The sequence below is a fragment of the Helicoverpa zea genome, chromosome 6 (assembly GCF_022581195.2).
Source record: "Helicoverpa zea isolate HzStark_Cry1AcR chromosome 6, ilHelZeax1.1, whole genome shotgun sequence".
NCBI classification, from domain to species: Eukaryota; Metazoa; Arthropoda; class Insecta; order Lepidoptera; family Noctuidae; genus Helicoverpa; species Helicoverpa zea.
Genome location: NC_061457.1, coordinates 5986035 through 6000085, shown reverse-complemented (window position 1 = coordinate 6000085; position 14051 = coordinate 5986035). Strand labels below are relative to the sequence as shown.

The following is a 14051-nucleotide window of genomic DNA, read 5'->3' as shown; positions in this document are numbered from 1 at the left end:
TTCTTTATTGCTTTGTTCGTTTGTTTTGGCGTATTACGTCCGATTGCAATAAGCAATCAAATGTTGTCGACATAAAAGAAAATATTTCTTGAAAAATATTTTGTGTGGGGAGCCGTTATCGAACTACTGTATTCATATAAACATAGTTACATACCATCTTTTAAAAAGTTAGTCCCAGACATTTATAGTATCAAAAATACTTACCAATTTCTAAAACAAACCGCCGAAGCTAATTCAAACGGACAGTTATTCCAGTAGGGAGTTCAAATCGGATCTCACAGCCAAACGTTTACAAACTTTCGACTGTGGTTTGTAAACAAACGATTTCAGACAACAACTCATTAAGTCGGCCAACAAAACAAATCAGCAGAACAACTCGAACTTGGCCGGTTTATGCTGAATTGACGAGCTGACGTCTGAAGACGTCAGCTCGTCAATTCACTATTTATTATGTATGAACTCTATGAACTATGTAAGCGCTCAAAAGTTATATTTATGTGCTTAGAACCTATATTATGTATAAACTAAGTAAATTCTCAAAACACACGAGAGAAAGCAAGCATTGATCCCAATAATGTTTCATATATAGAGTAGCAATTCACATGTTACCTACTCTTGAGATTGTTTTAAGTTTTCAGAAAAACACGCAACGCCAAGAATTCAAAGAAAAGGCTGAAAGGTGCAATTGTGCCATTCGGTCAAATTAACTGATCTCAATTTGTTTTAATGTCACAGGCTTTCATTCTATCTGTGACCCAGATGAACGATAAGCCAGAGACTCACTCTAAAAGGCTTTCATTCAATCACTCAACGCGATTGAACGTAATTAATTGCTATTGAAAACAGTCATTACCCTAAATTAATTAAATGGAAAATATAATCATATAATGTTGTAGTAAAATTTTAATCTGAAAAGCAAACCACATTTATATAATATGAAATTTCAAATTATCATTTTGTGGCTGCATGCTTTAAGTGTATGAAATAAATTATAATTTAAAGTTACATTTGAAATAATTTCAGTTGACTATTATTGAAATACATGTACGTATGGTCTGTAATATGTCTTATTTATAGATATTAAATCCAAAAAAAAATGTTCAACCCAGACTCCGTTATAGTGAAGCTAAATGGAGAAACTAAAAAAACAAAAACAATAGAATTTATCAGTTCAGGGATACTTCTGAGTGGGTTAAGACGAAATGTCCGAATACTTAAAGAAATTCCGTTGTCTAGAAATGATTCCGATAGGCTCCGCCTTGATGGAGTCTGGGTCTGAGAGTTCTAATCTGTTTGTAGTGTAATTAAACTCTTGATTGCTGAAATAGATAAATTTCGGCATGAAAATATGCCACTGGTTTTACAGATAATTCTACATGCCGACATATTTTTTCAACATATATTATAGCATTTGATATAACACTAAAGACAGAGCATAGACAAACAGATGTTTATCATACCATCTATCATGTTGATGCATTGTAAGACTATATCCTGAACCAATAGCATTCAATGTTCTATCGAACTAAATCTACTAGTTCACTGTTGATATAGAGCCGTGATTGTCTATAGTCCATACTAAGTGATATTGCTAATAATGTTCAGTGAATTTCCGCTGTAATCCTAGGCTTTGAATAGATCGATCTGATTAATGCTACAAGGTATTGATTATTCAGTACATGTTGAGATAGATCTTAAGTATACCTACCTATTTTTTTTTAACAACAAGAAATGTACACATCTTGACTACGATTTATGAGAAAGTTCAAGTTTGCACTTTTTCAAATTTTTCTTTCATCAATGTTATGTTTGGAACTTCACAATAAATGTGCTTTAACGTTCGTAACAAAATTTGAATTTGAAATCCCATATTTTTATATCTTAACTAGTAATCACATGCCAGCAATAAATAATGCGTATTATTAATTGAATACATACTTTTTGTAAACAGAAAATAATTTGGGTGCTCATTATTTACGTTTATCAGTTTATGTACCCTATTACAAAATCAATTTTGTTATAATCGATTGAAATACTGACAGTCAATTAGTCTTGTCAATTGTAATAAATTACAAAGAAAATCGAATACAAAGACGGTAGAAAATTAAATTAATTTCTTTATGTTTATAGTCACAGTGAATGCAGAAATAAAAATCACAGATGTAACGCTATACAATAAAGAAAAAATGGCGGACAAAATCGACTCACCACTTCCATAGTTAGATTTAATTAACTGCTATTTTTACCTTCTCGTTTACTGCACTGGTCGTAATTAACTAAACATTTTTGCATTATTCAAAAGCATTTAATTGTTGACTACTTAATCAGACAAGCTTGTTAACAAACGCTTGGTAGATTTATAACGTAAATAGTAGTTGTTTTCTTATTATGACATTTACGCTCTGCTGTGGTCTAAGCGTAAGTACAAATATTTGAGAACTGTCGCCTCATATAACAACACCCAAATAGCTAAAATAAATAACAAAGATTTCACAGAATTGTTTTCATAACAAACTTTCGAAATTGGATTAGTTAGCGTTCGAATTCTAATAAGTAATCTAAGATGGCGACTTTTATTGGCGCCAAAATAATAACGAGAACAATAATTGAAACTATTTGAACTTTATAAATCAAATGCTCAAAAATAATGCATTATAATTACGATTTAAATTGGATAACAAAAGAAAACTTCGTCATATTTGCGAGATAAAGAAAATAATGGCCGTCTACTACAGAGTAGGTACCTTTATATTACGTCCTTATGCAAGCGGTAATTCGATCGATGCTCAGCGATTGTATTACCCATCAAGGTACACAGTTCCACTCATTCCCTGCAATGGAAACCCACACAATCAATATCAATCAGGCCCTGTTGACTGTCCGATTGCTCGTGGTTGCCTACCAAATTATTCAAGGTACGCCGAAATCATTGTAAACTGGACATTTATGTCAAGAACTTGTTATGCATTTTAATATTCACAAAGTTCTACTGCGCTTTGATGCATTGTTAATCTTCCGAGTATTACACTGTTTTAAGATTCCTTTTCTGCTTCTTAGTGCACTACAAAAATAACAAAAGAATTATTCTTCTTCTTAATTCATTTCTTACCTATGACTGGCCTTGTCTGATGTTTTATGGAGATTATCTTCTGTTTTTCTATGTCCGCACTTTTTTTTACCTTCTGGAAACTTCCAACTGGTCCCTACATAGCTTAATAAGTACTTACAGTCATAAATAAAAAAGCTTCTTGACTTCATCCACCAAATCCATCCAAAAAGATGGCACGAACTCCCATGAAAGATTATTCACATTTTAGCATAGATGCAGTCATCCACCTGTTACCCTTGCCTTGTCAACCTCATTTATTATTAATGATCAGCCATCACACTAATAAGATGACACCTTTAACACAATAATTATCAATTTAATACAATACAAACGCGAATACAAATCTCTAATGGATCCCTTCATCATCATTGTTTTTTAAGCGCAATTAACTCCATTGTCTGTGAGACAGTAATTGTTTTATTGATCTGTTTGTGTTGTAAAACAATAAAGCTGTATAAATCAATGCCCTCGTAAATAGCAGTTCTTATTAAATGCAGAATTTTGAATGGCTTAATACCTGTATGTACCCACTATACAAGGGTGCACTTAAAGGAGCAAAGCATTCTTATCAGGAATTCCGTCTGCTTTTAACAATGTAACTTTGCAAATGGCGCGCAATTTTACTAGAACAAAACTTACAAACGTTCGCCGTATAAGAAACATTTAGCTAGGAACAATTTTCTATGCTATATTACAGAACAGATATCATTAGAACATACCTATACTTGTTCTGTACATAGGAACGGAACGTCCTATTTTATTCGGACGTGGCACGCCTGTTAACTTAGATATTGAAACTGCGCTTCCGTTTTTCAATTTCATACACGTACGTTGCCGATTCAAAATTTCAAACTGAAAAGAACCGCTGAATATATCGGGAACATCGTATGTAGGTATTGAAAATATCGATACATCTGAGTTATACTTCGGCCGTTCAGAGAATGCGTTCCTGACACCTATCAGTTAGTCACGACTAGTGATGGGCACAACATAACACTGAGTTCGTTACCGTTCCTTCAAAATGAACCGCCGCATTATTTTAAGATTATTTTCGTTTTAAATTGGCGGAATCATTTGTTTTATATTTTAGTTATTTAAGTGGAAACCAAAAAAAGGTAATATTCATATAATAAAATTGTTTTATTTATTCTTTGTTACAAGTACATTGAATTGAATGTGCGAACAGAATATTAATCAGACTCCGATTTGCTTGAGGAGGTGGTGTCTTCATCATCATCTTCGCCTACATGTATAATTATATTATTATCAATAACAGAATCAATCCTGATATCTCGGTCTAACAAAAGCCGGGTAATCAAATAAAAACAGATCGAAAACACTTGAAAAACGTGGTCTATGCGCACGAAACGACAACGGACGACTGTTTTAGCGTCACAAAATGGCGGCCCATAACGCCATTTGGAGTTACCATTTTTAATCTAAGTATAAAAATGCGGTTTGGTCATAGTTTTATTTTTATTTTTCATAAAAGTTATAATTAAGTCTTATAGTCCATTATTTTCCAATTCTTAAAAAGAAAATCAAAACGTATTATTTTATATTATAACTGTATAAGAACAGATTACGATACTTGCCTGTTATTTTTAGCACAGCACTACAAAATATAAACCGCTGACATAACCTTGTAATAGCGCAGTATAGATTTAGAAAAATATTGTTTACCAAGTTATTTGACACTCAGTTTGGCACAAAATTATAACATTCATTGATTATTGATATAATAATGTTGTTTTAATGCTCCTCAATTGTTAAAACGGTAAACAACCAGCAAAAATATTTTTATCGTAACTGCAACGCCATTGCAAAGTTACGTCGTCAGTTCAATCGCGACGTGTCAGGAACGCATTCTCTGAATGGCCGAACTATAATACAATTAACCGATATGGAGATATTTTGACATTGATTCGATTTATGAAACATTGATTAGACGCGTGACGTGAATACGCAAACGGGATAATGCAATCAATAGAAAACTGAGAGTTATAGTGAATGTTAAAAGTTCACGACCCTCCGTGTTCGGCCGTCGCCCTTGCTTGTGCTTATGCGTTTGAGCTTTCACACCTTTTTATTGAGCAACGTTTTCATTCGTTTTCATCTGCGTTCACAAATAACAGCCTTTTTATCACCATCAAAAATATCTATGCTCTGAATGGCAATAAAATATAGGATTATAACTTGTAGATATAATCCTATATTTTAAGATATTAAAGCGCATAATATCTTCGCAAGGATAATGTAGTTGTATTGAAAAGAAAATATCAATTGCATTCCAATGTGAATGTGAAATATGGGGGAATTACGATTTAGATCCAAAGATATGGGTTAGCAGTAGCACTAAATCTATATTCTCTTGTTTACAGATTGGAACGTAAGCAATAAACTACAATTAATGATGGTGGACCGTGATTTGAGCAGTATCCTCCGAAAATACAACACGAACAGTGAGTACCACAATGGCAGCTAATGAATCTGCGTAATCATGCCGCATTCAAATGTAACAGTAGCTGTCACCCCGGTTGTTATTTAATTACTTGGAAGTTAGGGTGGAGCGAAGTTATTTGATGTGGTGCGCCCGCCGTGCCTACCAACTCTATCAGCGTTAGTTATGCTCCACCATTTACTCTTTGACACAATCACGCCTCACCTATTTACTGACAAACCAAGAATTCTGTGATGTGACGCAATATGTATATTTCTAATTGTTTTGTATATTTATTGGAGCGTCAGTTTCATTTGAACACAAACTTAAATTGGCAATTCTGAGCGCAATATACCTGTGTTGTTTATTTTTATATCCTGTAGGATTAAAAATCTGTTTGAAACGCTAAAATCGAAATTTTCGATCCAGTGATTTTTTATGAATCTAACAAACCGTAATTTCCGCTTCAATCGTCAATGTCTACATAGCATGTATCATGTTCCATTTAGCGTCTGTTCTTGACATTGATCCCGTGAGCTAACGAGCATGTGTGATGTGCAGTATGCGCGGTGGAGTCTCGGTGAGAGGGCATGGAGGGCGCGGACGGCCGCGATGAGCTGCTGGAATGGGAGGCGTTGTACCTGCGCCTGCCGCTGCAGAACTCGACGTGGAACGCCACGGAGTGGGACCCTGCCACATGGAACGTCACCGTGGTGCCCAACGCCACCTGGTGGGAGGCTGCCGCGCCCTTCGACTCGCCGGCCGCGCTGGTCCGCGCCGCCGCCAAGGCTGTTGTACTCGGACTACTGATTCTCGCCACTGTAGTCGGTAATTATACACCTCTGATATTGTAGTAGCGGTAACTAACCGTGACTTGAGAGCTCTGATGTGATTGTATGTTATTACAGATTTGGTGACATAGTTTAAATTACGATTCTCATGCATCTAAAGAAGAATTTTCTGTTAATAATCCCGCAAAAAATATTTTAAAAATTAACATGATCACCATGACCATTCTTCTGCAGAAAATAATTAATTGATATTAAAACAAAATTCCAATAATTAAAAGCTCATCATATCAAATTCTTCATAAGCTTAGTTCAAAATATTTCTCTTCATACTTTCACCATTAATATAGAAAATGCTTGCGCCGTAATTTTTCAGAGAGCCCCATTCCTTCGATCAGTCTTATGGCCTTGTACGCCAATAGCGGACGGTTACATGAAATATAATATTTTAGATATTGATAGCTTCAATTTATCCCCACTTTAATTTAAAGGTTCTTTTAAAATATTTATAGCAAATACAGAAGCATTACAGAAGGTATTTCTAATCGAAAGCCGTGATGATAGCGTAAAATATTAATTATTTTACTAACAAAGGGTTGTTTATTTGGTCATCAACATTCAACCAATTTTGAAAGTGGTTGCACATGAAACGTGTTCTAACGTAGACATGCGGTTATACACGAAACTCTGTGTTGTAGCACTTGTAGTTGACTTTGTCGGCCAATGCAGTTTGCTGAGTATGTTACGTCAAACAAGTTAGTTTCAGTTTTGCCACAAACACTTTCGACACCCTCTCAGTTGTGGTAAACTCAGCGAAATGTGAAAATGAAGGAATAGGTAGGTAAATAGTTACTTAAGTACCAACAACCGAGACATGTGCCCAGAACTTTAGGAAATTAGAACAATAGCCGTCCCGAAATGACATATCCAGGGGACCTGTTCTTGATATTCTTTCCTGTCCTCGCCCATTTTCTCCCTGTAAAGAAGATTGCCATTTAACATGATACTCTCTTGTTTTAGGAAATGTATTCGTGATAGCAGCAATATTGTTGGAGAGGCACCTGCGCAGCGCTGCGAACCAGCTGATCTTATCACTGGCGGTGGCGGACTTGCTGGTGGCGTGCCTGGTGATGCCGCTGGGGGCTGTGTACGAGGTGGCGCAGCGCTGGACGCTGGGCCCCGAGCTCTGCGACATGTGGACCTCCGGAGACGTGCTGTGCTGCACCGCCTCCATACTGCATCTCGTTGCTATTGCACTTGACAGGTCAGTACTAACTCTGTTGACTCAATAACGAATACTCCTTAAAATGAAGATGGATCAAAATTGCCCCACGTCCTATAACAATGTGACGTATCTCAAAAAAAATATAAAAATGTTTAAAAAAATATAGCATACTCTCTAATTCTTTTTTTTACACCTTCGTACGAAAAAAATGCTTTAAAAATTGTTCAGGCGCTGTTATGAAAACATCGTTAATAGGACTATTTAAGGGCTATTTTATTAAATTATTTATTTGTTTGATAGGGTATACCTCACAGGTGGTCCCATAATCATCAGGTCAGGATCTGATGATGGGAACCCTGAGAAATCCAGGGCAACTTTTTAAAGTTGCAGACATGCGCAGGATAAAAACGTGACTATAACGTGTATGTCTTATAACAATATGAAACAGTGAAGGTTTGGAGCTGACCTGATGATGGAGGCGAACGAAGGTTGAGGCGACAACTGAATACGTAAACTACCTCGTATTTGGGCTTATATTATTTGTATTGAATAGAACTTTGCAACAGTAAAGGTTTACATCTGACTTGATGATGGAGACCAGAGAAAGTCGAGGGAACTCGACAACTGAATATGTGAACTACCTCGTGTTTGGGCTTATATTATTCGTATTAATGAGAACTTTCCACTTATGCGGATAGTGACAACTGTGCTTGTCACTGAAAAGCCAAAAATAAAAATAAAAACTTTTTACAATAAAATAAAACCGACTCCCAAAAACACTGAAAAGCAAAAAAAAAACTATTCCTTGGAGCATCGGCTTAGGTACATCCATTAGACACCGACTCTTGAGGTGAGACTCCATTATCGGATCAGCTCCAAACCTTCACTGTTGCAAAGGTTTATTCAATACAAATAATATAAGCCCAATCACGAGGTAGTTTACATATTCAGTTGTCGAGTTCCCTGGACCTTCTTTCCTCTCCATCATCAGGTCAGCTCCAAATCTTCACTGTTACATAGTGTTATAAGACATACACCTTATAGTCAAGTTTTTATCCTGCGTATGGCTGCAACTTTAAAAAGTTGCCCTGGATTTCTCAGGGTTCCCATCATCAGATCCTGACCTGATGATTATGGGACCACCTGTGAGGTATACCCTATTTTTTTGAGATACGTCACATTGTTATAGGACGTGGGGCAATTTTGTATGGACTGTGATCCGTCTTCTTTACTATGTACTAATTTAAATTTTTTGTTCTTTGAAGGTACTGGGCTGTGACAAACATCGATTATATCCACGCAAGAACCGCTCGCCGGGTGGGCCTCATGATTGCTTGCGTGTGGGTTGTAAGCTTCCTGGTGTGTATCGCACCTCTGCTGGGATGGAAGGATCCCGACTGGGATCGGAGAGTCTCAGAAGACCTACGCTGCGTTGTCAGTCAGGACGTAGGTTATCAAATTTTTGCGACAGCATCGTCGTTCTACGTGCCAGTTCTCGTAATATTAATATTGTACTGGCGGATATATCAAACTGCTAGAAAAAGAATACGTCGACGGCGAGGGGCGACGGCGCGCGGCGGAGTGGGACCTCCGCCCGTGCCGGCCGGCGGAGCGCTGGTCGCAGCCGGCGGCAGTGGCGGGATCGCAGCCGCCGTCGTCGCGGTCATAGGACGACCCCTGCCGACTATATCCGAAACGACTACTACGGGATTCACAAATGTATCTTCGAATAATACGAGCCCCGAGAAACAGTCGTGCGCCAACGGCCTCGAGGCAGACCCACCGACGACGGGCTACGGCGCCGTAGCCGCCGCCTACTACCCGACGCTAGTGCGGCGCAAACCCAAAGAGGCCGCGGACTCCAAGCGTGAGAGGAAAGCGGCGAAAACATTGGCAATAATAACCGGCGCGTTCGTAGCGTGTTGGCTTCCCTTCTTCGTATTGGCGATTCTGGTGCCGACGTGTGACTGCGAAGTGAGCCCCGTGCTGACATCGTTCTCGCTGTGGCTGGGCTACTTCAACTCGACGCTGAACCCGATCATCTACACGGTGTTCAGCCCGGAGTTCCGGCACGCATTCCAGCGGCTGCTGTGCGGGCGGCGCGCGCGTCGCCGGCGCGCCCCGCCGTAGCCTCTCCCTCCCCTCGCCCCTACCCGACTGACCTCGTCTAGTTCGAAACATACTTATGTTACCTTGTTACATTTTCAGAGATATATTTACACCCCTTTATTTTTTGTACGTGATGAATGTGAATACGAAAACCTGTCTAGTAAATAAATCACAAATTCTCTTTACAACGTTGTTTCATTCGTTCCGTGCCACTCAGGCAGAAAGCGGCTTGGATTAAAATTAAAGCAATATAATGAAAGGTCGGACTTGAGAAGTGAATTTACACAATTTCGCAAATTGCTATTCAAGTAAATAGTTGCGTCGAAGAAAACTTCTAGTCGAGCTAAATGAAAGCCATTACGCGGGAAATCATATTTGTCCCGAGGGAACTAAGTTATATACGAAATAAAGAAATGTGTAAAGTCCAGACTCAATCCCCAAGCTTATTAAAAGAACCTAGTTTTTGGATAAGCACTTTCAAGAAATAATGCTATTGAATAGTTTTGATTAAAACACTTTTGGTCTGATTACACAAAAGAACTTTTTCAAACGTTTTAACTTTCTTGCAGTAATGTATACTTTGTATTCCAATATAGAAACAGTTTTTATCCTTTAATTTTCTTTTCAAGTACCTTTATCGCTAAAAGTTCGTTAATATCGCCAGCGTAAAATCTGAATGAAGGTCGTAGATCAAAAGTGAGTGTCTATGGTCTCGGGGCGAACACTCGAAGCGTTATAAAATGAATGTTATGAGGTATTGCTACGCTCAAATGGCCACTTTGTCACAATTAATGGATAATCAATGAATAATTACTCGCTCAAACCTTCAATAATACGATAATAGGAACTCGCGTTCTATTATGAGCTTTTCATTTAAATTGACGTTACAGTAAAATTAATCAGTTTTCTCTAGTACCTATCTGTCATATTTTCCAATATATCTACAGTTAGGTTTCAGTATACCATTACAAACATTTAAAATGTAAATATTGAATACAACATTAGAATTTAAAAACGCTATCTTGAACATTCAGCGCCACGAACCTTTTTATGTAACTGATAAGAAACACAAAAACTAGATTTCAATAGAAAAACATTATATTCTGTGATTAAATTCCCTTCGAGTGTAATATTTTTCATAAAGCTGGCTGTATATTGACCGTAAACCTTCAGAGAGTCATTTAACGATTAAGTGTCCATATATTTAATGTGCCATTAGAAACCCTGCTTGTTCTTTATACGGTGAGACAATTTTATAACTTTATTATGAATGCTCAGATGATAAGTAATTCTTACAGTGAAAACAAGTACTTCTTTTATTATTTATTATTAATCGTTTTACATTATTAAGATTGTTTATATAAACCTGGATAGCATACTTTTCCCAGTGCATACCACTCGTTTAAAACAAATGACTGGCCACAGTAAAATCTCGTCAAGCAAAATGCCGTTTTTATAGCTCCCAATAAATCTGAGAAAAATATTGTTCGTGCAGTTGAAAACTGCGCTTACAAAAATATTTGTTTCATAATTTCTGACAGTAAAAACTTTTTACATTGCAAACTGCGTTAACTCTGACGGGCAACGCATTTATTACAAGGTAGCTTTATACAGCTGGGCCCGTGAATACAACATCACGGGGTCCGACCGTGCCAGACGTTAGAGAATTAGTATTCATTAATTCCTTAAGCCGGGTTGACTATAAAGCTGATCCTTTGTGCGAGCCTATAATCCGCGCCCAATAGATTCTCCTAAATTACTGGAGTAGGTGTACCTACGACCCAACTCGGCCCAAAACTAACATTCACAATTTACTGACATCGGAAGTGTCTGATTACCATAAATCCGCAACAAAACTTTGCTGAGGCGAACTTTGACCATAAACAATATCAGCGGCTTCCCTTCAAGCCCTCGCCGCTGAGCACCTACATTGTCAGCTCAAAACTTAGGCTATTAATTTAAAGCTACACTTAATTAAATTGCACGATTATTAAAATGGTTCATGCATAGAACAGAAAACTCGTAATGAACTCTCAATAACGGGTATTTTAATTAGTTTCGTCGATCGTAATCAAAATTGTTTTCATTTTGCTCGCTAAAGTTCAGCACTGTTTTGACTGGTATTTTCAATATCACATGAACAAATGTATCGGATGAAAGTTGCCAATTAAAAGCTATACAAATCACAAATGTATTGAAGGCTAACTCAAATTTCAAGAATAAAGCAGTTCATCGACCCGGTTCATATTGGTAGCACTATGTTTTTCTAGAAGTTTCGAGACCCTCCGTTATTAATAATAGGGCCCTCATTTTAGGATAAAGGTTTAATATCAATATCGACAAAGAGAGGCGAATTTGAGTGTTTTTGTGTTGAGAAAGATATTAGCTCTAAATGAGTAATAATTTTACTAATTACAGGCTAGGCTATCAACATTTTGTGTGTGCAAAAATCGTGTTCTGTAAATAAAACTCAGTACCAAGAAAAGACGATAAATTAATAAATTGTGAATAAAATCTTGACCAAATGTTTTGTCGTGTACCGATATAACAAATTATATGAATGCTTACGTTAGAAAACTAGTAGGTATCTAGCTCTAAGAACTCAATATCTAAGCAACACAATACAAAAACACAGAGCATTTAAGGTACCTAAGTACCAGTGCAAAATCCAACTAACTAGCATTCATAAAGCCTCATATTTCTATCCATAGTTCCCTGGATACAGCCGATAATTATTCGCTATCTAGTACCAACCCGTCCAATACCAGCTCAGCTAAGTACGAAGCTAATGACAGTCATAATGTGTGGCTATCGGAACGATATAAAGCGCACAATATCGCCCGAGTGCCAACAATGGATACAACGCAATCATTTGTTTCTTATCGAACCGGTGATGGATATCAACGATCCAACCAGTCTAGTTTTTCTGTTACGTCACGTGAGAAATTACACCATCTTGCGTAAAATTAAAATAGTTTTTTTATGAGCAAAAAACATGTTTGCAATCAAAATTCAACTAACTCACGAACGTAAACTTTTTAAATATTAAATAAACAAATATTCATGAAACGCTTCAGTAATATTTTACACACAAACACTGAATACGTTTATAGTTTTCTACTTAGGTGTAGTTTGTTTATAATCACGTCTAAAAAGATGCAAGCAATCAACATCTTCAAAAAGTTCAATTTAAAAATACAAACAATGTTTTTATAAGGTTCGAGTGCACGCACATCCATCTTTTATGAAAGGTGAAAAGTAATAACGTTCCTCTTCAAATAATGAGAAAAAGATACGAAGTTTATTGAGGTGTGGCTGCGAAATATTACGTCATGGGCACTCATGGGTGAGTAAATAAATCCGCATTCATACAAACTTAATAATAAATCACTCGTATATCATGCGTATCAATGATAGGTACATTTTATTTTAGGTATTTGTTGACAATAATTAGGGAAACTAATATGAGATGTTAATAGATTTTAAAATTTTCCTTTCGCCAATAAAGCAATTAGCGAAGCCCAGTAAAATAAAAACTAAACATCAACTTTAAGCCGATGAGTTTTTATCGAAGCTACTTCACAGAGTGAATTATAATTTAATTTTGTGAACACTCTTGAACATCATCCATCAATTGATTGTTTCGGATGTCGACGTCTTTGATTAAGCTTTTTTGTTGACTTATAAAACAATATCTTTGTTGTCTAATAATATTAACAATAACAATATTTTTAGGGATTATAAATTAGTAGGATGTATCTTTGCACGTTATTTCTGAAGTGATATATAGTCTAGATCGTCGTAAGCCTATGTAAGCCGAAATTAATACTCATTGTTTACATGTACATTTAATGAGAAATTATGAACTAGAAAACAGTTAGTTATAAAATCCTCACGTTTAAAATTAACAAAGAACTAATTTTAAAATTGTCTTTACTGAATTCTTATTTTTTATAGAAAAAATAAGTGCACGATCAGACTTCTTTTAATTAGAGGTCGGTTAAACAGTAAGTACCTTCTTCAAACCCTCATTAACTTTGATCCATTTAAAAGTGGTTCTTTTTGTAGGTTTCGCACGTAAGTACATATAATTCGCAGGCGTGTAGTGGCAATGTAGTGCAACGTCATACGTGATGCGGGTCTCTGCGGTTTTCAACGTAATTAACCTGTTTGCACTAAGGGCGATTCGGCCCTTTGTGGGATCTATTATGGAGGTCCCGCCGTTTCAGCTTTCATCTCTGGTACGCATGAATTTCGGTGGAAACTGTTGATTTCCCTTCAATACCCTTCGTCGCCTCATTAGACGATATGTCAAATTTGGAGATTGACTACCTCAATACGTCGAGTAACTTTTAGTACTTAATATACGACTGTTCTTAA

At 36.7% G+C, this 14051-nt stretch overlaps 1 protein-coding gene across 1 annotated transcript in view; it reads left to right on the top strand.

Annotated features, from left to right (window-relative positions):
• The window catches only part of LOC124631390 (5-hydroxytryptamine receptor), a 38554-nt gene extending 28695 nt beyond the window's left edge, over nt 1–9859 (top strand). Inside the window, exons 2-5 of the mRNA XM_047165758.1 lie at nt 5491–5571; nt 6111–6377; nt 7358–7601; nt 8828–9859. Coding sequence (XP_047021714.1) covers nt 6140–6377; nt 7358–7601; nt 8828–9692 — 1347 coding nt within the window. The 5' untranslated portion in view covers nt 5491–5571; nt 6111–6139 and the 3' untranslated portion in view covers nt 9693–9859. The remainder of the gene's footprint in view (nt 1–5490; nt 5572–6110; nt 6378–7357; nt 7602–8827) is intronic.
• Nucleotides 9860–14051: the final 4192 nt, after the last annotated feature.